This window comes from Oncorhynchus nerka, linkage group LG2, assembly GCF_034236695.1.
Source record: "Oncorhynchus nerka isolate Pitt River linkage group LG2, Oner_Uvic_2.0, whole genome shotgun sequence".
NCBI lineage: Eukaryota > Metazoa > Chordata > Actinopteri > Salmoniformes > Salmonidae > Oncorhynchus > Oncorhynchus nerka.
In genome coordinates this window covers 57,478,498-57,501,962 of record NC_088397.1, presented here as the reverse complement: position 1 = coordinate 57,501,962, position 23,465 = coordinate 57,478,498, and the positions used below count along the sequence as shown (strand labels likewise).

Below are 23,465 nucleotides of genomic sequence, written 5' to 3'. Positions count from 1 at the left end.
GCTGCTCTGTACCATCACTCATTCATATATCTTTATGTACATATTCTTTATCCCCTTACACTGTGTATAAGACAGCAGTTTTGGAATTGTTAGTTAGATTACTTGTTGGTTATTACTGCATTGTCGGAACTAGAAGCACAAGCATTTCGCTACACTCGCATTAACATCTGCTAACCATGTGTATGTGACAAATACAATTTGATTTGATTTGTAAATTGTAATTATTTCCGCCTCTATGGCCTATTTATTGCCTACCTCCCTACATTTGCACACACTGTACATAGATCTTTCAATTTTTATTTTCTTTTGTGTTATGGACTATGTTTGTTTGTGTAACTCTGTATTGTTTTTGTCGCATTATCTTGCTTGGCCAGGTAACAGTTGTAAATGAGAACTTGTTCTCAACTGGCCTACCTACATTTACATTTAAGTCATTTAGCAGACGCTCTTATCCAGAGCGACTTACAAATTGGTGCGTTCACCTTATGACATCCAGTGGAACTGCCACTTTACAATAGTGCATCTAAATCTTTTAAGGGGGGTGAGAAGGATTACTTATCCTATCCTAGGTATTCCTTAAAGAGGTGGGGTTTCAGGTGTCTCCGGAAGGTGGTGATTGACTCCGCTGTCCTGGCGTCGTGAGGGAGTTTGTTCCACCATTGGGGGGCCAATGTCCCTCATGAAATAACACCATACATAGAGATTCTACAGATCCTACCCACCGGGCACAGACATCAATCCAATGTCTCTTTCACATTGGTTCAATGTAATTTCATTGAAAGGACGTGGAAACAACTTTGATACAGCCAGTGGGATAGTTTTTTATTTTATTTTACTAGGCAAGTCAGTTAAGAACAAATTCTTATTTTCAATGACGGCCTAGGAACAGTGGGTTAACTGCCTGTTCAGGGGCAGGAAGACATATTTTGTACCTTGTCAGCTCGTGGATTTGAACTTGTAACCTTTCGGTTACTTGTCCAATGCTCTAACCACTAGGCTACCCTGCCGCCCCATTAGTGGATAATACCAACCCCACTTTTATTTTGGCACCTAGAATAGTTTATAAGCCTATATTGAATTGATATGCCTATAGTGTATTACGTGGGGTACTTTTATTTAGGAAATGCCGTGACCCGGAACTACTTTTTTTGTGCTGCTGACGAGACTCAGACAGCTAGCTCCTGGTTCCACGTGCAGCAGAATTTTGGAATCGCATTGTCAGACCTATAGCACTGCAATGAAGCGTCCAGGTAAGTGTAGCTAAAGTCTTTACATTTGGCTTGAGCATAGTTTTTTCTGTATTAATTACAATTAATGTAGTATTTGTTGTGGTTCAGTTGAATACATTTTCATTGCCAGTTAGACTGCCAATGCTGGCTATACAGTCATAACGTTAGCTCTCTAGCTAGCATTAGGTTGTTAGGAAGCCAACCCTGGCTAGAATTTCGTTAATGTTTTTCAGGGTTAAAGAAAGCAAGTAAACGCGTGTCTTGCTCCAAACGTTACAAAATACAGAAAAAGGTAAACATTGTGAATTGCACTCATTTCTGTCACCACTCTCTTTCCTAGCTGATGTCATACACTGCTAACGTAATTTTTTTTTTTGTTAACGATAGGTAGCCAACGTTAACTCTGTTGGAGATAGTGTCAAAATCAGATTGCATTGGTCGCATACAAATATTTAGCAGATGTTATTGCGGGTGTAGCAAAAGCTTGTAAATTGTTTAGGAGATACATGGCAGCTTTGCCTCTATGTCGGCGCCATCTTGTTGTATGACAGATGTGCGTATATAATGTATATATGAAAGCGATTTTTGTCTTGCCATGATTTCTAATCTAATTTGTTTGTTTTTAGGTCCGAGAACACAACAAAAAACTAAGAAAATATGCAAAAAAGAAAGGAGTTGGCAAAAAAGTGAAAAAGGATATTGGAGTTCCCAACAAAGCACCATTCAAAGAGGATATTCTGAGGGAAGCAGAACAGAGGAGGTCAAAGGTGAGGCCATGAACTGTTTTTGGGATAACATCCAGGTACATGTGTGGGCTCATCAATTTCATATTTTAGGGGGCAAAATAATTAGGTCTATGATTCATTTGTTTTTACCTGCTCTCCAACCCAGCTTGAAGAAGAAAAGGAGAAAAAGAAGCTTGCCAAGCAACAAGAACGGGCTCAGAAGAGGAAGAAGGAAAACTCTGCCAGCAGGGATGCAGACCCTAAAGCGAAGAAAGCTAGAAAGGTAAAGAAAATGGGTGTGTCAAAGATCATGCCCCCCGTGTAACTTGACACTATTTTAACTCCACTTTTTAACTCCACAGGAGTTACCGTCACAGGAGGTCCTTGTGAAACAGATGGTGAAACAAAGTGACCCAAGGAATTCGAAGAAGCACCTTTGTTCAGAATTAAACAAGGTGAGATTATTACACATTGCCACATGTCTGTTGGCATTAAGTCCCAGTTAAGAAAAGGATAGCCCTTGTCTGGCTGAGTTGCTCTGCAAGACAGAAGGTATTATGAAAACATGCCCTACCTGAGTGTCCCAGTGAATCAATATTCATTAGGCTACTCTCATATTTACTCCAGGTGATCGATGCCTCTGACATCATTGTTGAAATCCTAGATGCAAGAGATCCCCTTGGCTGCAGATGCCCACAGCTAGAGGAAGCTGTGCTGAAGGGGGAAGGAAACAAGAAACTACTATTCCTGTTGAACAAAATAGGTAATAACCTTATGGGAGAACATTCTTTCATGTCTATTATATTTTAAGTTTAACTTCAAAAAGTAGTTAAACTTTAATACCGTAAATTACATTTTCCATCCTTCAGATCTTGTCCCTAAAGAGAATGTGGAGAAGTGGCTACAGTGTCTTCAGCTTGAGTTCCCTGCTGTGGCGTTCAAGGCATCCACACAACAACAGGACAAAACAGTGGTATGTAAATGCAGTACCAAATATTTGAATGGGATTAATTTCACTGACTACTTGGGGGCGTTCCATATTGATGACCAGCTTCAGTCACCTGCGCAGAATGTAGAATGTGGGTAATTACTGTGTAGACTATTAGAATATTGATAATTAATGCATTTACATGTTTATTTATTTTTAAACAGCAAGAGAAGAAGGCCAGGTTTGCAACTCTTAACGGAGTAGTAGACCAGACCAAAGGAGTGGCCTGTTATGGCAGCAGCAGTCTTCTCCAGCTCCTGGGGGACTATGCAAATGCAACAGGGAGAGGGGGCTCACTAAAAGTGGGCTTAGTCGGTAAGTAAATTACTCCCCTAACCATTACTCAAACATGAACAGCATCTTTTCCCTTGATTAGTATGGCTCTGAAGTGGTGTTATTGAAGGGTTGTGGATGAGAAATGATGAGGATTTATGTGAACTACTGATGTCTGTGAAGACTAATAATCCAACTCTGATCTCATACATAGCAATCACAGTGCCCTGTTGGGTACCCTATGTCTGATCTCTTGTGTTCTTTCAGTTTATTTGATCAATTATATCATGACTGCAAGCGCAAATTAGCACGTTATGTCTGCTATATCAGGACCCCTTGACAATATGATTAATCTTTAAGGGTTTATCCTGCACAGTATAAATACCCGTTGTCTATGACTTGCACCTCTGATGCCCTCCTCTGTCCCCTCAGGGTTCCCAAATGTGGGGAAGAGCAGTCTGATTAACAGCCTGAAGGGGATGAGGGCCTGTAATGCAGGAGTCCAGAGAGGGATCACCAGGTGTGTGAAGCAGAACCATTTTAATAATTCATGATAGTGATGGGGTCAGTTTTATTTGCAGATGGTGAGGAGTTGTATGAAGCGTGATGAAGTTGAAGATCTGACAAAACCGTGGAGTCTATATTCAATACAACACTGAGCTTCATACACTTCATCTGGGTCTTGCCAATTAGGGCAAAACAGTCAAACACTTGGCTATATCTGTTTTCCTCTATTTGCTCAATGCATGACTGTCATTTGAAGCTTCCCACCTAACACACCTGATGTCTGACCCTTGCAGGTGCTTCCAAGACGTCCACATATCTAAGAATGTCAAAATGATTGACAGCCCAGGGATAGTGGCAGCCCAGTCTAACCCAAAAGCTGCCATGGCGCTGAGGAGTCTCCAGGTGGAGGATAAGCAGGAGACTGTTCTAGAGGCCGTCAGGACCCTGCTCAAACAGTGCAACAAGCAACAGGTGAGACGGCGGAGATCCCTGCTACTCACTTGGGCTCCCAAGTGGCGCAGCATCTCAGTGCTAGAGGTGTCACTACTGACCCTGGTTCAATCCCAGGCTGTATCCCAACCGGCTGTTATATGGGAGTCCCATAGGGCGGTGCACAATTGGCCCAGCATCGTTAGGGTTTGGCCTGGGGTAGACCGTCATTGTAAATAAGAATTTGTTCTTAACGGACTTGCCTAGTTAAATAAAACTGGTGTAAGGACATTTTACTGCCAAGTTTAAGATCAAGGCCTAGCTCTTCTGAGCATACTGATAGGTAATCATGGACTTTGTCTTTCAGGTAATGCTTCAGTACAATGTTCCAGACTTTAGAAACTCCCTGGAGTTTTTATCCTTTTTTGCCAAGAAGCGTGGATTTTTACAGAAGGGTGGAGTCCCCAACACAGAACTGGCTGCCTCTACCTTCCTCGATGATTGGACAGGGTTAGTGTTGTCATCGTTACTATTTGTTACACATTTATATGCAGGTTAGCATGGGAAATGAGGATAATTAACGCAATTCTTGAATTTAAGTGAAGACTTCTAATCCAACTCTGATCCCACTGTTGAGCCAGGTGGAGTACCTTGCCTGGAAACTAGAATATTTATTTTATATACCAATAAATTATATATTTTCAGTGCAAAGCTGAGTTACCACTGCAAAGCCCCTGAGAAGCCAAGCCTTCCCCCATACCTCTCTGAAGACATTGTAAGAGAGATGCAGAAGGGGTGGGACTTGGACAAGTTGCGGAAAGGCAACGAGGAGACTCTAAGAAGTAAGTATTTTCTCTAATAGAATTAAAAGTAGTTTCATTTTACAGTAATGAGTGTGTTGTGTGATGATGACTGACCCACTCTCCTCCCAGGTGTAAAGTTCCCAAACCAGGCCAGCAGCATTGTCCTCCTGTCTAAAGGCCCCACCGCCGGAGTGCTGAGTGACGCTGTTGAGGAAAAACCTGCTCCAGAGCCCACTGAGGAAGATATGGAGGGTAGCTGTGAAAACAAAGAGGTAGCTGAACATTTTTAACCTGATGAATCAGATAAAAGTAGTCTGCTATCATGGAAATGAGGACAAAAACGCAAGTCTGATTTTAAAGTGAAGACTTCTAATCCAACTCTGATCCCCTGCTGAGCGAGTACCTCGCCTGTAATCAATAATCAAATGCATTTTTTGGTAAACCAAATATCTTTTCAGGGCAAAGCTGAGTTACTACTGCAATATCTTCCTCTTAATTTCAGGCTGGTGGGGTTAAAGAGGTGTCTGAGGAAGTGACTGCGGAAACAGATGAACCACAAATAAAGACACCAGTCACAAGTAAATCAATAAAAAAGAGAACCAGCTTCATTCCTGTTCCATGCCTAGTTAATGTAGAGTTAGTCTGTGTGGAAATGAGGACAATAACGCAAGTCTGAATTTCAAGTGAAGACTTCTAATCCAACTCTGATCCACTGCTGAGCCAGACGGGAGTACCTTGCCTGGAATCTATTATGAAATTAGATTTTTTTTTTTGTATTTCATTCATTCAGTAATTCCTGTCACATTCCCAAACAATTGTTGTCAATGTCACTGAAGAAATTATTTCTCTTTTGCAGACAAACAAGCCAAGGTGAGGTTACAGATTCCTGTCCCAGTCAACATTGACCTCTCCTCAGTCCACACAGATGACACCTATGACTTCAACACAGATTTTAAATGAACATCTGTCCTTTTTGTTTCTCAAGTCTTTTGTCACGTCTAAACTGTACTGGCACCATCTGTTCTGTAGACCTGTGTGATGGAAAATCTTATTTTAGTGGTTTAAATAATCCTTGGTTCTTGGTAAAGATATGAGTGGGAGGTGACATTACCCTCTCCTACGGACCATCTGGCAGAACACCCAGAATATGTTCATTGGGTTGGTTCCGGCAACATCTATGCAACGTGACGGTAACCAGTATGAGCTCTAACAGGACTGCCCTGAGAGTTCCTGACAGACGTGTACGATGATGCATCAAGTTTGTTAGAACCTCCACTTTAATTATTAACAGTGAAGATTGACTTATTTGTCCCTGTGTAGAATTTCCATGACAGGCTATTAGAATCAAGTGACTGTTTAAGGCCTCTGTGTGCATGTAACCTGTATAATGAGTTGGTAAATGTTTTGCCTTTTGAGTACAGGTCCATGTGAATAGCCTCAAAACAAATAAATTGATCCATAATTTCCCAAGTGCTTTCATTCCAGTAATTGTGTTTAATTTGCTTTGACATGGTGTTGATAACATAACCAAGACTCCAGGTAGTTGACTTGGTTTTATTAAGCTTCTTTTACAAAAGGATGACACTATTTGAATATTTCTGCTAGAATAATCCTTTGTACAAAGTAGAGTAGAAAAATAAGCCCTGACTGACTTGTAACAGCTGTAAGCAATCACCACATTATCAGGAGGCGTGTAGCGGTTGAGAATACTTTAAAATAAAAACCATAGGAGTTGGTCCTGTGTGGTTTTGATTCCCACGGGCAACCAGTATGAGAATGTATGCACTCTAGATAAGTGTCAATGATGTAAATAAGCTATTCGACACATGCTATTGCACATGTATTGATACCATAGTGGTTTGTGTATACCATTATATCCATCCTTTGCAATCAAGAGAAAGGATAGTAGGCTTCAAGCTTGTTTATAACTATTTGTTGTGTAAAGTTTAGTGTTGTGGTAGTGATATACAAAAGAGTTAAAGTGCGAGACAACCAGCAGAAACAAAGATTGATCCTTGTTCTGACAGAATGAATCAAAGTAAAAGTCTAAGGAAAGAGGCAATCTTGGCAAATTGTTAGAGGGCTCGTTCCTGAACACAGGCACATGATTATCTTGTCTCATGAAGCTAAGCATAGAACCATTGGCGCATCTCAACTGATGTGAAATAAGACCACTACTAGACTATTGAGATGTATGATACATTTCTATCTGTAACATGCCGCTGTCTCTGCCTGAGATCTACATCACTGCATGGTAAACAGTAGACATATCACTGGAATGGGCTTGCATCACGTTAGGGTTCCTGAGAAGTCACTTTGGGAGGACAGACAGGTAGAGGCAGACTAGCTTTCGTCTGGTCACATCCCTGCTTTAGTCTACTTGTCCCCTGCATGTTTCCGAACTGGATGGAATTTACGCATGGGGTCCTGAATATACCACTTGTCCCAGACTTCGGTGAATGAAGAGGTCCTGGACCATGGTTTGTAATGTCCGTTCCAATGGAGGAGTTTGGCAGCTTTCACAAACTGGGGAGAGTAGCGGTTTCCAGCACCAGTAGCCCCTGAAAACATTTACATTTACATTTAAGTCATTTAGCAGACGCTCTTATCCAGAGCGACTTACAAATTGGAAATAGAGCAATACTGAGTTTCTATGCAAACAAAGGCCAATAAATTAGGCTGCCAGTCAGAAAGGGCAATGATGATACAACATTGCATCACTAAGTGTGCCAGGGCTGTCTGCAGCTCATTGTTAGGGAAACATGGGAGACAGACAGCAAAGACCACCCCCCCCCCGAACAGTTCCTCCTCAACTTCTCTTACCCCCACACATGTGCTCTCTCTCCACTGCAAGTGCAAAAACATTGGTGGGAAAACAGCTGTTGGCTCAGTGGGTAAACTTGCTACATTATATGAAGGCTATCTAATCAAATACTACGGTCTGTCGAGAAATGTGTAACAGTTCTTACCTAGGTGTCTGACGTGCCACATGGGGTCGATGCTGGAGTGGTGTTTGTAGAAGACAATGAGCAGGGGAGGTGTGGTAATACTCTCTGCCAGGTTCTTACTGTAGAGGTCCTCTCTGACAATGGAATAAAATTAAAGCAAATAAACTCAAACTGAGTGCTTTACAATAGTCTACAATCTGTGGGAGATTTTTTTTCATCTCTGGAGGGCTGTGGGAATTCTGACACTGTGGCTGTGTGGCCCTCCAGGTGACTTACTGTGCGTTGAGCTCCATCCAGTGTTCCAGTTGGTTGGTGATGTTCTGACGCTTCCACTCCGTCAGGTTGGCCACGATCACTCCGGGATTAAAGGAACACGTGTTAGCCCTCATGCCCAGCTTCTTGATGGCCTCTTTTTTAAAGTCCAGGAAGCCAATGTAATTGTTCTAAAGGAATATACTTGAGAAGATTAAATCATTGCCAATATTTGATATATGACACAAAGTACAAAAAAATATGCTTTTCACATCATTAGTTTTTATACAGAGGCTTTAATCACTCTATTTTTTTGTCTACAGCTGGTGTTGTGTACCTGGGTCCCAGCCCCTCGAACGATGCCCTTTGTGGATGCAGAATCACAGTCGTCTGAGAACGCAGCTGCGTGACCTGACTTTAGGCTTGTGTCAAAAAGCTCTTGGATGTCCCCTGCAAACATATGTTTACTTCTCATTCTTTATTCTCTTTCAGTTAAGAAATAATCTTACTGTGCAAAACATTATCATGTTCAGTTAAGCGCTACCTTGTACAATGATGTCATCATCCAAATAAATGGCCTTTTCTGCATCTGGTATGAATACCGGCATGTAAAATCTGGCAAAGGTCAACTAAAACAAATAAAGCAAACGAGTAGTATTAATATTAACAGCAGTATGTATATTGTGTCATTTTAGAGTAACTTTTATTGTAAATAAGAATAGAATAAACAGTTCTCCCGATATGGATAAAAATACCCTCAAATTTAAATAAAACTGTGTCACATACCATGAAATGCTTACTTACAAGCCCTTAACCAACAATAAGGTTCAAGAAAGAGTTACGAAAATATTTACCAAATAAACTAAAGTTAAAAATAATAATAATTAAAGATGACAGTCTGCACTTAACCTCAGTCATTGTATCATTTCAAATTCAAAATGCTAGACTACAGAGCCTAAATAAATTGTCACACAAAATTGTCACTGTCCCAATACTTTAGGAGCTCACTGTATTATCTATGAATATCAACATCTATAATAAATGTGGTCTGCCTCACCGGTTTCACAGAGTCAAGCTTCTGAGGATTTTTGGTAATCTTCCCATTGAGAAGTTGGGGCTCAAATATGATGATCTTGTGCTTGACATTGTTAAGCTGAGTCTTAGTCATCCACACTCTGGGGATTGAAATGGGCATTAAAAACACTAACATCATTCAGCCTCAAACAAGTCTCTGTTGTGCTTTTTATTAACAGCATGGCAGAGGTAACGTGTTAATCACTCACTTGAGGTGATCCACAGTGTCATTCATGGTCACAATGTTGAACACAATGTTGGCTTTGCTGTTCTGGTAGACACTGTTCATGGCAGCCACCACAGCTCCCAGTCTCTCCTCTGCAGCAGTAATGACCACTGGGATCTTCTCCCCAGTTCTCACAAGGTCTGGTCTGAGCTCAGGAGAAAACTCAGACTCAAATGGCAGAATCATACCTGGCACTGCATCTGTAAGAAGAACATTCAGTTCAATTCACTTCAGTTTAGATCAGGGTGATCTGTAATGCAGTCAGTGGTATAAAGACCACACAATGCAGAACACTACACATATCCATCAGCACCCTAAATGTTGTATGAGAAAACAGAGTGTTTACAAATTGCACCCACTACCAGATATGGAAACATTTACCTGGATTCTCACTTCTAAGGAAGTCATTGAGATTCAGGAGATTCCGTTGCACGATGATCAGAAATGCTACTGCCAGCAGCACAAGGATGGCCACATTTACTGAAAAATACAGAGCAGGGAGAAGAAAGGATGAAAACATTTTAAGAGACAGCCCTAAGGCCAGAGGATGGCGATATTGAGTCATTTCACCTTGCATTGCTTTTGGACAGTAAGATGAAACGACTCAATATCGCCATCTGCTGGCCTTTGGACTTACTCTTTAGATGTTCTCATCCTACTGAAGAAAAGTGTTCCATACAGTTCAGTCACAGATCCCCTTCCTGATAACACTGAACACTAATTATAGCACCATAGAAATAAAAACAAAAATATATTTTAAGCTCCTTGAATTCTCACAGAAGCCACTTTATGTCACAAAAAAATATCCCAACACTTTCCTTGACTGCTGTAGGATGACTTGGACATGATTTGGCGTGAAAATGAAAAGAGGGTCCTCACAAATCACATTTCTATCCACAGGTTAAGAGAGTAAAATCATACCATATAAAGAAATCACAACAGCGTGAAAATGAAAAGAGGGTCCTCACAAATCACATTTCTATCCACAGGTTAAGAGAGTAAAATCATACCATATAAAGAAATCACAACAGCTGTGATGGAAATAGTCATTTTCTTTACAATTTAAAAAATGCCAACAGATCATTTGTTCGTTTGACAGTGGGATCTTTTTGTGTTTGTAAAATTAATTATGCGAGAAATGGCAGTGGAAACACCTTTATGTGCAAATATTAATATACTGTAACAACCATCATATCGAAGTAAACTTGGAGTGATGCAATGACATGGTGTATAATCCTCCCACTATGACTCGGGAAACCATGCAGTTTATTAGGCTACAGATTAAAAAATTATGATGAACTTCACATGGTGGTGAAAGTGCACGGTGATCTTGATGCTCCTTTTCAATAAATATTGAGAGTCATATTCTGGTGACATCATTGGTGGGAAAAAGTACTCAAACTTAAAAGTAAAAGTAAAGATATATCTTAATAGAAAATGACTCCCAGTAAAAAAGAGTCACCTAGTAAAATACTACTTGAGTAAAAGTCTAAAAGTATTTGGTTTTAAATATACTTAAGTGTCACAAGTAAATGGAATTGCTAAAATGTACTTAAGTATCAAATGTAAAAGTATAAACCATTACAAATGGCTTATATTAAGCAAACCAGACGGCACAATTTTCCTATTCTTTTTTATCGACTTGGGGCGGCAGGTAGCTAGTGGTTAGAGCGTTGGGCCAGTAACTGAAAGGTTGCCGGATCGAATCCCAGAGCTGACAAGGTAAAAATAATTAGTTCTGCCACTGAACAAGGCAGTTAACCCACTGTTCCCTGGTCATTGTACATTTTCTTAACCAACTTGCCTAGTTAAATAAAAGGTCATTTAAAATTTTTTTAACAAATGAAGTATTTGTGTTTAGCGAGTCCGCCAGATCAGAGACAGTAGGGATGACAAGAGGTGTTCTCTTGATAAGTGAGTGAATTGGATCATTTTCCTTTCAAAATATAACACACCTTTGTGTGTCAGGGTAAAAGTATGGAGTAAAGAAATACATTATTTTCTTTAGGAATGTAGTGAGGTAAAAGTCAAAGTTGACAAAAATATAAATAGTAAAGTACAGATAATCCCCCAAAAAACTACTTAGTACTTTAAAGTAGTTTTACACCACTGGGTGACGTGATTATCTTGAATCGAAGATGTCGTAGCAGTCAAACGTCTGTCCCATGTATATATCATTTTATATATTTTTCTTTGCATATATTTTCTAAACCTCGACTTCAAAATACTCTCCTGCAACCCGCCTCACCCAATGTGGTGTGGATCTGTTTTTTCTAAAGTATTTTTATTTACCTCGGAACCGGAATTCACCAACAGAAGCTAGCCAGCTCACTAGCTACTAGCTAGTAGTCAGCTAACCACCGCTAGCGGTCATCAGCTAACCTTTAGCTCAGAAACCTCTCATCAGTTTGTACAATGCGATTCATACCGGACCTATTTTCTCTCCATATCCCTGGATTCCTACCACAAGCTCTGAACCTTTTCACCTGGATCATCGCAGTCCAAGTGACTACTCCTGGCTAACATGTGTCCCGGAGCAAGCACAATTAGCCTGGAGCTAGCCCATGCTAGGCCCATCTCCCGGCTAGCTGAAGAGGCCCATCAGCCACTCCTGGGCTACAATACCCGGACCCCTTCTTCTACCGGTACGGGGCACCGAACACCGCCGATCCTTCACGACTGGACAACCGACATAATATGCTCGAGGGGATACTCAGCTGGCCCTTACGTCGCAACGTCCCTTGAATGCTAGCCTGCTAGCTGTCTAGAGCATATCGGGCTGTTAGCTAACAGGCCCATTGGCTAATTTCTCGGGCCACTATACCTTTTTTTCCAATTGGCCTGGGCCCCTTTTACTCAACGAAGCCCTGCTTATCCATCACAACTGGACTACAGATGTAATCTGCCAGAGTTCTCCCCCCCAACAGGCCCCTCCATCACGATGTCCCCTGAATGTCATCTGCTAGCTGTCCAGAGCATATTGGGCTGTTAGCTGAATAGATCCATCGGTCAATTTCTTGGGCCACTATACCTATTCTCCCAATTGGACTTGGACCCCTCTGCTACTCGGAACCCTACTAATCCATCACGACTGGTCTATCGATGTCACCGCACGCGGAGGCTAAAAGAGACTTTCCTCCATCGCGACGTCCTTCTAAGGCCCTTCTAAGGCCCTTCTGCTAGCCCCAGCCTGCTAGCTGTCTAAGTCGCCGTGTCTCCAGCCAGCCCAACCACTCACTGGACCCCTATGATCACTCGGCTACACATGCCTCTCCCTAATATCAATATGCCTTGTCCATCACTGTCCTGGTTAGTGATTGTCTTATTTCACTGTAGAGCCACTAGCCCTGCTCAATATGCCTTAACCTACCATTTAGTTCCACCTCCCACATATGCGGTGACATCACCTGGTTTAAACGTCTCTAGAGACAATATCTTGCTCATCATTACTCAACACCTAGGTTTACCTCCAATGTACTCACATCCTACCATACCGGTCTGTACAGTCATGGCCAAAAGTTGAGAATGACACAAATATTAATTTCCAAAGTTTGCGGCTTCAGTGTCTTTAGATATTTTTGTCAGATGTAACTATGGAATACTGAAGTATAATTACAATCGTTTCATAAGTGTCAAAGGCTTTTATTGACAATTACATGAAGTTGAAGCAAAGAGTCAATATTTGCAGTGTTGCCCCTTCTTTTTCAAGACCTCTGCAATCTGCCCTGGCATGCTGTCAATTAACTTCTGGGCCACATCCTGACTGATGGCAGCCCATTCTTGCATAATCAATGCTTGGAGTTAGTCAGAATTTGTGGGTTTTTGTTTGTCCACCCGCCTCTTGAGGATTGACCACAAGTTCCCAACGGGATAAAGGTCTGGGGGGTTTCTTGACCATGGACCCAAAATATCGATGTTTTGTTCCCCTTATGGCAAGGTGCTCCATCATGCTGGAACAAAGGCATTGTTCGTCACCAAAGGCATTGTTCGTCACCAAACTGTTCCTGGATGGTTGGGAGAAGTTGCTCTCGGAGGATGTGTTGGTACCATTCTTTATTCATGGCTGTGTTCTTAGGCAAAATTGTGCGTGAGCCCACTCCCTTGGCTGAGAAGCAACCCCACACATGAATGGTCTCAGGATGCTTTACTGTTGGCATGACACAGGACTGATGGTAGCGCTCACCTTATCTCCGGACAAGCTTTTTTCCGGATGCCCCAAACAATCGGAAAGGGGATTCATCAGAGAAAATGACTTTACCCCAGTCCTCAGCAGTCCAATCCCTGTACCTTTTGCAGAATATCAGTCTGTCCCTGATGTTTTTCCTGGAGAGAAGTGGCTTCTTTGCTGCCCTTCTTGACACCAGGCCATCCTCCAAAAGTCTTCGCCTCATTGTGCATGCAGATGCACTCACACCTGCCTGCTGCCATTTCAGAGCAAGCTCTGTACCGATCCTGCAGCTGAATCAACTTTAGGAGACAGTCCAGCAAGCGTCAGGACCTTCTTGGGCGCCCTGAAGCCTTCTTCACAACAATTGAACCCCTCTCCTTGATGTTCTTGATGATCCGATAAATGGTTGATTTAGGTGCATTCTTACTGGCTGCAATATCCTTGCTTGTGAAGCCCTTTTTGTGCAAAGCAATGATGACGGCACGTGTTTCCTTGCAGGTAGCCATGGTTGACAGAGGAGAACAATGATTCCAAGCATCACCCTCTTTTTGAAGCTTCCAGTCTGTTATTCGAACTCAATAAGCATGACAGAGTGCTCCAGCCTTGTCCTCGTCAAAACTCACACCTGTGTTAACAAGAGAACCACTAGTCCTTTTGTGGCAGGGCTGAAATGCAGTGGGAATGTTTTGGGGGGGATTCAGTTCATTTGCATGGCAAAGAGGGACTTTGTAATTAATTGCAATTCATCTGATAACTCTTCAGACTTTGTGAAAATAAATATGTGTCATTCTCAAAACTTTTGGCCACGACTGTACATTTTGCCTTGAATCGAGTCTATCGTTGCCAGAAACCTGCTCCTTTTACTCTCTGTTCCGAACATACTAGATCACCAGTTCTGATAGCCTTTAGCAGTACCCTTATACTACTCCTCCTCTTTTCTTCTGGTGATGTAGAGATTAATCCAGGCCCTGCAGTGCCTAGCTCCACTCCTACTCCCCAGGTGATCTCATTTGTTGACTTCTGTAACCGTAAAAGCCTTGGTTTCATGCATGTTAACATTAGAAGCTTACTTCCTAAGTTTGTTTTATCCACTGCTTTAGCACACTCTGCCAACCCGGATGTCCTAGACGTGTCTGAATCCTGGCTTAGGAAGACCACCAGAAACCCTGACAGTTCCATCCCTAACTATAACATTTTCCAACAAGATAGAACTGCCAAAGGGGCTGGTGTTGCAATATACTGCAGAGATAGCCTGCAGAGATCTGTCTTACTATCCAGGTCTGTACCCAAACAATTTGAGCTTCTACTTTTAAAAATCCACCTTTCCAGAAACAAGTCTCTCACTGTTGCCGCTTGCTATAGACCACCCTCTGCCCCCAGCTGTGCCTTGGACACCAAATGTGAATTGTATGCCCCCCATCGATCTTCAGAGATTGTGCTGCTAGGTGACCTAAACTGGAACATGCTTAACACCCCAGCCATCCTACAATCTAAGCTTGATGCCCTCAATCTCACACAAAATATCAATGAACCCACCAGGTACAACCCCAAATTCATAGATATTCCTAACCAACTTGCCCTCCAAACACACCTCTGCTGTTTTCAACCAAGATCTCAGCGATCACTGTCTCATTGCCTGCATCCGTAATGGGTCTGCGGTCAAACGACCAACTCTCATCACTGTCAAACGCTCCCTAAAAAACACTTCAGCGAGCAGGCCTTTCTAATCGACCTGGCCCGGGTATCCTGGAAGGATATTGACCTCATCCAGTCAGTAGAGGATGCCTGGCTATTCTTTAAAAAGTGCCTTCCTCACCATCTTAAATAAGCATGCCCCAATCAAAACATTTAGAACCAGGAACAGATATAGCCCTTAGTTCTCTCCAGACCTGACTGCCCACAAACTGTGGCGTTCTGCATTAGCATCAAATAGCCCCCATGATATGCAACTTTCAGGGAAGATAGGAACCAATACACACAGGCAGTTAGGAAAGCCAAGGCTAGCTTTTTCAAGTAGAAATTTGCATCCTGTAGCACAAACTCCAAAATGTTCTCGGACGCTGTAAAGTCCATGGAGAATAAGAGCACCTCCTCCCAGCTGCCCACTGCACTGAGGCTAGGAAACTGTCACCACCGATAAATCCACTATAATTGAGAATTTCAATAACCATTTTTCTACGGCTGGCCATGCTTTCCACCTAGCTACCCCTACCCCGGTCAACAGCCCTGCACCCTCCACAGAAACTCACCCAAGCCTCCCCATTTCTCCTTCACCCAAATCCAGATAACTGATGTTCTGGAAGAAATGCAAAATCTGGACCCCCACAAATCAGATGGGCTAGACGATCTGGACCCTCTCTTTCTAAAATTATCTTCCGAAATTGTTGCAACCCCCATTACTAGCCTGTTCAACCTCTTTCGTATCGTCTGACATCCCCAAAGATTGGAAAGCTGCCGCGGTCATCCCCCTCTTCAAAGGGGGAGACACTCTAGACCCAAACTGCTACAGACCTATATCTATCCTACCCTGTCATTCTAAGGTCTTCGAAAGCCAAGATAAACAGATCACTGACCATCTCGAATCCCACCGTACCTTCTCTGCTATACAATCTGGTTTCAGAGCTGGTCATGGGTGCACCTCAGCCACGCTCCTAAACGATATCATAACCACCATTGATAAGGGACATTACTGTGCAGCCGTATTCATCGACCTGGCCAAGGCCTTCGACTCTGTCAATCAGCACATTCTTATTGGCAGACTCAACAGCCTTGGTTTCTCAAATGATTGCCTCGCCTGGTTCACCAACTACTTCTCTGATAGAGTTCGGTGTGTCAAATCGGAGGGTCTGTTGTCCGGACCTCTGTCTCTATGGGGGTGCCACAGGGTTCAATTCTCGGGCCGACTCTCTTCTCTGTATACTTCAATGACGTCGCGCTTGCTGCTGGTGATTCTCTGATCCACCTCTACGCAGACGACACCATTCTGTATACCTCTGGCCCTTCTTTGGACACTGTGTTAACTAACCTCCAGACGAGCTTCAATGCCATACAACTCTCCTTCCGTGGCCTCCAACTGCTCTTAAATGCAAGTAAAACTAAATGCATGCTCTTCAACCGATTGCTGCATGCACCTGCCCGCCCGTCCAACATCACTACTCTGGATGGTTCTGACTTAGAATATGTGGATAACTACAAATACCTAGGTGTCTGGTTAGACTGTAAACTCTCCTTCCAGACTCACATTAAGCATCTTCAGTCCAAAATTAAATCTAGAATTGACTTCATATTTCGCAACAAAGCATCCTTCACTCATGCTGCCAAACATACCCTCGTAAAACTGACCCTCCTACCGATCTTCGACTTCGGTGATGTCATTTACAAAATAGCCTCCAACACTCTACTCAACAAATTGGATGCAGTCTATCACAGTGCCATCCGTTTTTGTCACCAAAGCCCCATATAATACCCACCACTTTGACCTGTATGCTCTCATTGGCTGGCCCTCGCGTCATACTCGTCACCAAACCCAATGGCTCCAGGTCATCTACAAGTCTCTTCTAGGTAAAGCCCTGCCTTATCTCTGCTCACTGGTCACCATAGCCGCACCCACCCGTAGCACGCGCTCCAGCAGGTATATCTCACTGGTCAACCCCAAAGCCAATTCTTCCTTTGGCCGCCTTTCCTTCCAGTTCTCTGCTGCCAATGACTGGAACAAACTGCAAAAATCACTGAAGCTGGAGACTCATATCTCCCTCACTAGCTTTAAGCACCAGCTGTCAGAGCAGCTCACAGATCACTGCACCTGTAAATAGCCCATCCAACTACCTCATCCCCATACTGTATTTATTTATTTAGCTCCTTTGCACCACAGTATCTCTACTTGCACATTCATCTTCTGCACATCTACCATTCCAGTGTTTAATTGCTATATTGTAATTACTTCGCCACCATGGCCTATTTATTGCCTTACCCCCCTTATCCTACCTCATTTGCACACTGTATATATATACTTTTTCTACTGTATTATTGACTGTATGTTTGTTTATTCCATGTGTAACTGTGTTGTTGTATGTGTCGAACTGCTTTGCTTTATCTTTGCCAGGTCGCAGTTGTAAATGAGAACTTGTTCTCAACTAGCCTTCCTGGTTAAATAAAGTTTTTAAATAAAAAATAAAAAAATTAGACGTTGACTGCCGTTTGACAAATAAAAATATTCTTGCTCTTATCCATAATAATCTCATCATGTATACTAGTTTACCCGCACAGCATACCTGCATTGTATCTGAGACCTGTTGGCTAGAGCGCATGTACCAAGACCAAAGTAGGCACAATTACTATTTAATGCAACAGTTTGTGACAAGTTGAAAATGCGATGACAAGTATTTTATGTATTTTTTTACTCCCCTTTTTTGCCATATCCAAGTGGTAGTTACAGTCTTGTCTCATCGCTGCAACTCCCTTACGGACTCGGGAGAGGCGAAAGTCCAGAGCTGTGAGTCCTCCGAAAAAAACCTGCCAACCCGTACAATGCACACTTAACCCGGAAGCCAGCCGCACCAATGTGTCGGAGGAAACACCATACACCTGGCGACCATGTCAGTGTGCATGCGCCCGGCCCGCAACACAAGAGTCGCTAGAGCACGATGGGACAAGGACATCCCTGCCGGCAAAACCCTCCCCTAACCCGGAAGACGCTGGGCCAATTTTGCGTCTCCTTACGGGTCTCCCAGTCGCGACACAGCCCGGTATCAAACCAGGATCTGTAGTAACACAGCCAGCACTGCACGCAGTGCCTTAAACTGCTGTGCTACTCGAGAGGCCCTCGGTACATGAAAACGTAAGCAAAAAAATACATGTGCACTGCATCATCCCACACGGATTTAATCTGCAACAAGTCAGTTCGGTGGAAACACCATGGTGGTAAAACGTGCATATTCTCTTTTTGCGTTTTTTTTTATATTCACATGAAAATGTGTCACCAATTGGAAGGAAACCTTGTTACTGTGAGGATATTAATAGTAAGATGTGCAATGCCATTTTGTTTCAATATTTGATTTATTTACTTGGGAAAAACGTCCCTTTTCTAAAAGTGACATTTAAATAAATAACTAAAATAGTGTAAACTGCAGCCACTTATTTCCCTTCATAGTTTGTTTGCCTAAGCATAACCATCATACACACCAAATTTGACCAAACATGGCTTTTTTTCTTCTTCAGTAAATGGACTGTGTGGGGGGGGCTAGTTACCCCACATTGTTGCAAATGTATGTAATGTAACAACACTGACCTCTCCGTAATGACATCGCGTCGTCATCTGCTGCTCTCCTTGTTAGCCTGCACAGAAAGTAAACGAAGTAATGAAGCGGAATATGTAATAATGATCCATACAGAAAACGAAGTACTTTGATTTATAACGGAGAATTTACCACCGTCTCACAAATAAGCACATGCACAAATGGGATGGATCTGCTATGAATAAACCAAGTCAAATTCGTTTTAAAATAATATATAAACACATGCCTCCTACTCACAGACATATAAAAAAAAAAATCACATCAAAAGCCAAAGTGCCAACTCAACATCAACAAGTCTGTCGCCCGCGAATGGTTGTCCCTAGTTAATACAGCCACAAAGTCATAAACCCCGCCCATTTCTACAATTTCTCATCTTAAAATATTTTAAACCTAACCCAAACCTTAACCACACTGCTAACCTTATGCCTAACCATAACCACAAATTAAGACCAAAAAGCTCATTTTAGTTTTATGAATTTTTGTAGGCAATTTGACTTTGTATATGTGATATCTAGTGGAAAACCCCGTTCCATTGAATGGCCGGTAAAGATAGTTGCCTACGTATTTGCCTGTAATTAAATCGCGAAGTCTAACGTAGAATAATGATACATTCCAAAGGAGTTCACTGTCACAACATCAGTTTAACGTTGAATTTGACCAGTTGTTAAGATATTTGTATGTCGTATATGAAGTGGGATTGCTTGATTAACGGACGAGAAGCACAGTGTGAAGCTTCACAAGCATCGCGCTTCAATCAGGGGAGAACGACTGCCCCCCCCCATTCAAGGCAACCGCATTACTGCAGGGTACTACAGGCATTGTTCGCAGAAAAGATCATCCCGGTTATAGTGAATGGACAAATGTCGATCTTCGTGGTCAATCTTTGTGTAAATATTTTCATTTTAAACAATCATGGTACCAATAATTGCTTCTAATAAACCAGATGTATGTCTTTGAACCGATTATTTTAAAATCCACACGTTCTGCTCGCTTGAGTTAAAATACCTCTTTAGAGTGTAATATATTTTTCGTGTCTATTTACCACGACAAACCATTGCTGGCACTAAGACCACACTCAACAAGCTGTTTAAGGGCCATAAGCAAATAAGAAAATGCTCCTAGTGACCGGTGATTTTAATGCAGGGACTCTAACCCCATTCAATGCATTGAACGGATGTGGGTGGAGCTATGTCTACATATGGGTGCTAATTTAAAAAATAACTGACAAAAGCTCTGATGAAAGCCTTGAGGCCGATACGTCAAGCTTAATAAAGAGCAGTTATACTAGCAAATAAGTAAATATATATATATAATGCTTAATTAAGAGCAGTGATACTAGCAAGAGTAGTGTAGCTCCACAAGCCATCTTATTTTTCTTATCTAATGCAAGGAAACAGAAATCGTTTTAACTAATCTCTACCAGCATGTCACATGTGCAACAAGGAGACAAAACTAAATCCACACACAGGAATGCCTCACCCTCCATTTGGCAAATCTGACCTCTTTTTTTTGTAGACCTTTATTTAACTAGGCAAGTCAGTTAATTAAGAACAAATTCTTATTTTCAATGACGGCCTAGGAACAGTGGGTTAACTGCCTGTTCAGGGGCAGAAAGCCAGATCTACAGAAGATCTCAGCCATAAAATAAATGGATCCACCAAAGAACCCTGCAGAGCTAGAAACAGTGCTTGACATGGTTAACTACTTAGCCAAGTTCGCAACCTCTCCAATGCTAATGCACCTCTGCGTCAGCTGCTAAAGCAGTCCAGTGAGTTCCTCTGGGACCAGCAACACAAGATTGCTTTCCAGAGACTGAAAGACTTGATCACGAGATAACCAGGACCAGTCCTTGCCTACTATGACCCCAACAAAGAGCTCAGACTCCAAGTGGATGCGTCGAAGTATGGACTAGGTGCAGTGCTACTGCAAGAAGGAAAGCCCATCGGCTACGCTTCCAAATCTTTCACAGACTGTGAAATCAACAACGATCAAATCGAAAAGGAGCTGTACGCCATTCTGTTTGGATGTAAGCGTTTCCATCTTTACATATAGACGACAAGTCATTGTGGAATCTGACCACAAACCCTGCGAGTCAATCATGAGGAAACCACTAGCCGCAGCCTCTCCAAGGCTACAGATCCTTCAACTACAAAAATACGACTTCACAATCACTCACCGTCCAGGCAAAGACATCCCTGTCGCAGACACACTCTCCAGGAAGTTTCTTACCTACAAGGACAGCAGCCTCAGACATTCAAGTGCACACTGTGTACAACATCTTACCAGTTAGTGACACAAAACTGAAGGAGAGCCGAGCAGAAACAGAAAAAGACTCACAACTCACACAGCTGAGGAAAGTCATACAGGATGGATGGACTGAGGAGAGGAGAAAATCCCCTTTGAGTATCTCAGAGTTCTGGAACCATCGTGATGAACTATCACATATCAACTGAATAATTTTCAAAGGAGAGAAAATCCTAATTTCTGCCAGTTTCAGAGAAGAGATTTTGACAAAGATCCATGCTGGACACATGGGCATGGAAAAGTACAAACAAGAGAGCACTGGACGTTTTATTTTGGCCTAGAATGTTCAAACAAAGGACATTGCTGGTAAATGCACCACCTGTCTTGAACGACGCCCCTCAAACACCAAAGAGCTAATGTTACCTTACTGTAACCCAGACAGATCCCTGGCAGGTCATGGCAACCGATCTGTTCACCCAGAACAACGAGGACTACAACGTAACAGTGGACTACTACAGCAGATAATTCAAACTTGACAAGCTTCACAGCAACACATGTGCAGCTGTGATACACAAGCTGAAAGCGATCTTTGCCAGGAATGACATTGTAGAGACTTTAATATCTGACAATGGCCCCTCTTACAAATCAAATTAGTTTGAATCCTTCACAAAAGCATGGGAGTTCACACGTCACCACAAGCCCACATTACCCTGAATGTAATGGCTTTGCTGGAAAATCTGTGCAGATTGCCAAATCACTCATGGACAAAGCAAAAGCAGACAAGAGAAACCCCTACCTCAGCCTCCTTGAATACCACAACACTCCAGATGACAACTTCAAATCACCAGCCCAGATGTTGATGAGCCGCAGTCTTCGCTCAATCCTTCCCAGCACCAACCAGCAGCTGCAACCTGAGGTCGTCAGCTACAAGGAAATGAAAATGTGCACAGAGACATCAACAACAAAAGCGATACTACGACAGGTCAGCGAGACCACTGCCACCACTGAACGACGGAGAGTCAGTTACAATCCAGGAGCATGGCCACTGAAAGCCAGCAGTCGTCATACAGCCAGCTGACACTGAATGTTCATATCGCGTCCGCACTGCAGAAGGAGCAGTGTACCGCCGCAATCGTCGTCACCTACTGAACACAAAAGAACAATACACTGACGAGATTAACTGTTCCCCTGAAAGAGAATGTGATGGACTAAAACACACACACAGCACAACATACACCATACTTACCTGCAACACCACAAGAACTGTTGACTGACACAGAAGCATGCTCAGCATCATATCACACAAGGTCAGGAAGAGAGGTCAAGCCCAGAGCTGTCCTAGACCTGTGAAATGTCAAAGGGTGTAGGCAGATCACTGCCCTAAAATAGTTCCAGACTGTAAAATTGTTATTGAAAAGTTGACTTGAAGTGCTTTGGTATTGTATTTGTTTGAAATGTTAAGATGTCATTGCTAAAGTGAAAGTTGAGTTTCTGAGAATCCTTTGTTCTAAAAGTAACAGTATGCTGAATCCTTGTTTCAGAGTCTGTTATGTTGATTCAGTTGGTACAGTATAAATGGTTACTTACCCTGAGAGCATGTATTCAATTGTACAAAGCGTGCAAAACAAGACAAGACCTGACAATTGCTGTGCAGCAACGCTCCCCATCCAACCTGACAGAGCTTGAGATGATCTGGAGCGAAGAATGGAAGAAACTCCCCAAATACAGGTGATCCAAGCTTGTAGCATCATACCCAAGAAGACTCGAGGCTGTAATTGCTGCCAAAGATGTTTTAACAAAGTACTGAGTAAAGGGTCTGAATACTTATGTAAATGTGATATTTCTGTTTTTGTATTTTTAATAAATATGCAAACATTTCTAAAATCCTGGTTTTGGTTCGTCATTATGGGGTATTGTGTGTGTAGATTGATGAGAAAACAACAATTTAATCAATTTTACAATAAGGCTGTAAAGTAACAAAATGTGGAAAAAAGTCAAGGGGCCTGAATACTTTCTGAATGCACTGTAGCTCTATTCTTGTGTATTTTATTTTATTCCTTATCTTAGTATTTTATTTTAAAACTGCATTGTTGGGAAGGGGTAGTAAGCAAGCATGTTAATGTAAAGTATTCACCAGTTGTACTCAGCGCGTGTGACAAATACAATTGGATTTAGATTTGAATGGTGTCGCTTGATCGAATACTTCCCCCTTTCCTTTTACAGTCTATGGCTCAAAACAGCAATGTATCATGGTTAAATTGTGACTGACTGACTGATCTACAAATAACAATTAGTAATTATTTAT

General features: G+C 42.2%; 2 protein-coding genes and 5 non-coding genes across 10 annotated transcripts; 6 read left to right on the top strand and 1 right to left on the bottom strand.

Moving 5' to 3' along the window:
• The first annotated feature begins 1,141 nt into the window (after positions 1-1,141).
• Positions 1,142-6,424, top strand: LOC115138396 (guanine nucleotide-binding protein-like 3). The gene is made up of 15 exons (XM_029675219.2): positions 1,142-1,250; positions 1,463-1,521; positions 1,856-1,996; positions 2,121-2,237; positions 2,317-2,409; positions 2,582-2,717; positions 2,824-2,927; positions 3,107-3,257; positions 3,648-3,735; positions 4,016-4,193; positions 4,519-4,661; positions 4,857-4,993; positions 5,084-5,226; positions 5,457-5,532; positions 5,811-6,424. Exons 1-15 carry the CDS (start codon positions 1,238-1,240, stop codon positions 5,912-5,914), a joined length of 1,683 nt encoding a protein of 560 aa, XP_029531079.1. The 5' UTR covers positions 1,142-1,237; the 3' UTR covers positions 5,915-6,424.
• Positions 3,356-3,430, top strand: LOC115146463 (small nucleolar RNA SNORD19). The gene has a single exon (XR_003866159.1). It is a non-coding gene; the product is annotated as a small nucleolar RNA SNORD19 (small nucleolar RNA).
• Positions 3,809-3,884, top strand: LOC115146484 (small nucleolar RNA SNORD69). The gene has a single exon (XR_003866165.1). It is a non-coding gene; the product is annotated as a small nucleolar RNA SNORD69 (small nucleolar RNA).
• On the top strand, positions 4,714-4,788 carry LOC115146471 (small nucleolar RNA SNORD19). Its single transcript, XR_003866162.1, has one exon. It is a non-coding gene; the product is annotated as a small nucleolar RNA SNORD19 (small nucleolar RNA).
• Positions 5,278-5,351, top strand: LOC115146478 (small nucleolar RNA SNORD19). The gene has a single exon (XR_003866163.1). It is a non-coding gene; the product is annotated as a small nucleolar RNA SNORD19 (small nucleolar RNA).
• On the top strand, positions 5,601-5,676 carry LOC115146467 (small nucleolar RNA SNORD19). The gene has a single exon (XR_003866160.1). It is a non-coding gene; the product is annotated as a small nucleolar RNA SNORD19 (small nucleolar RNA).
• Positions 6,425-6,492: 68 nt separating the features above from the next.
• On the bottom strand, positions 6,493-22,901 carry LOC115138406 (glycosyltransferase 8 domain-containing protein 1-like). Of its 4 annotated transcripts, none has more exons than XM_029675251.2 (10): positions 21,957-22,901; positions 18,910-18,956; positions 9,836-9,934; positions 9,438-9,654; positions 9,212-9,329; positions 8,699-8,783; positions 8,492-8,604; positions 8,179-8,345; positions 7,924-8,036; positions 6,493-7,515 (listed from the first exon to the last, which is right to left on the bottom strand). In XM_029675251.2, exons 2-10 carry the CDS (start codon positions 18,923-18,925, stop codon positions 7,331-7,333), a joined length of 1,113 nt encoding a protein of 370 aa, XP_029531111.1. In that variant the 5' UTR covers positions 18,926-18,956; positions 21,957-22,901; the 3' UTR covers positions 6,493-7,330. The 4 variants fall into 4 exon arrangements, with proteins under 4 accessions (XP_029531111.1, XP_029531106.1, XP_029531098.1 ...); XM_029675246.2 differs by lacking the exon at positions 21,957-22,901 and adding an exon at positions 19,154-19,250; XM_029675238.2 differs by lacking the exon at positions 21,957-22,901 and adding an exon at positions 19,143-19,204.
• Between the last annotated feature and the right edge of the window lie 564 nt (positions 22,902-23,465).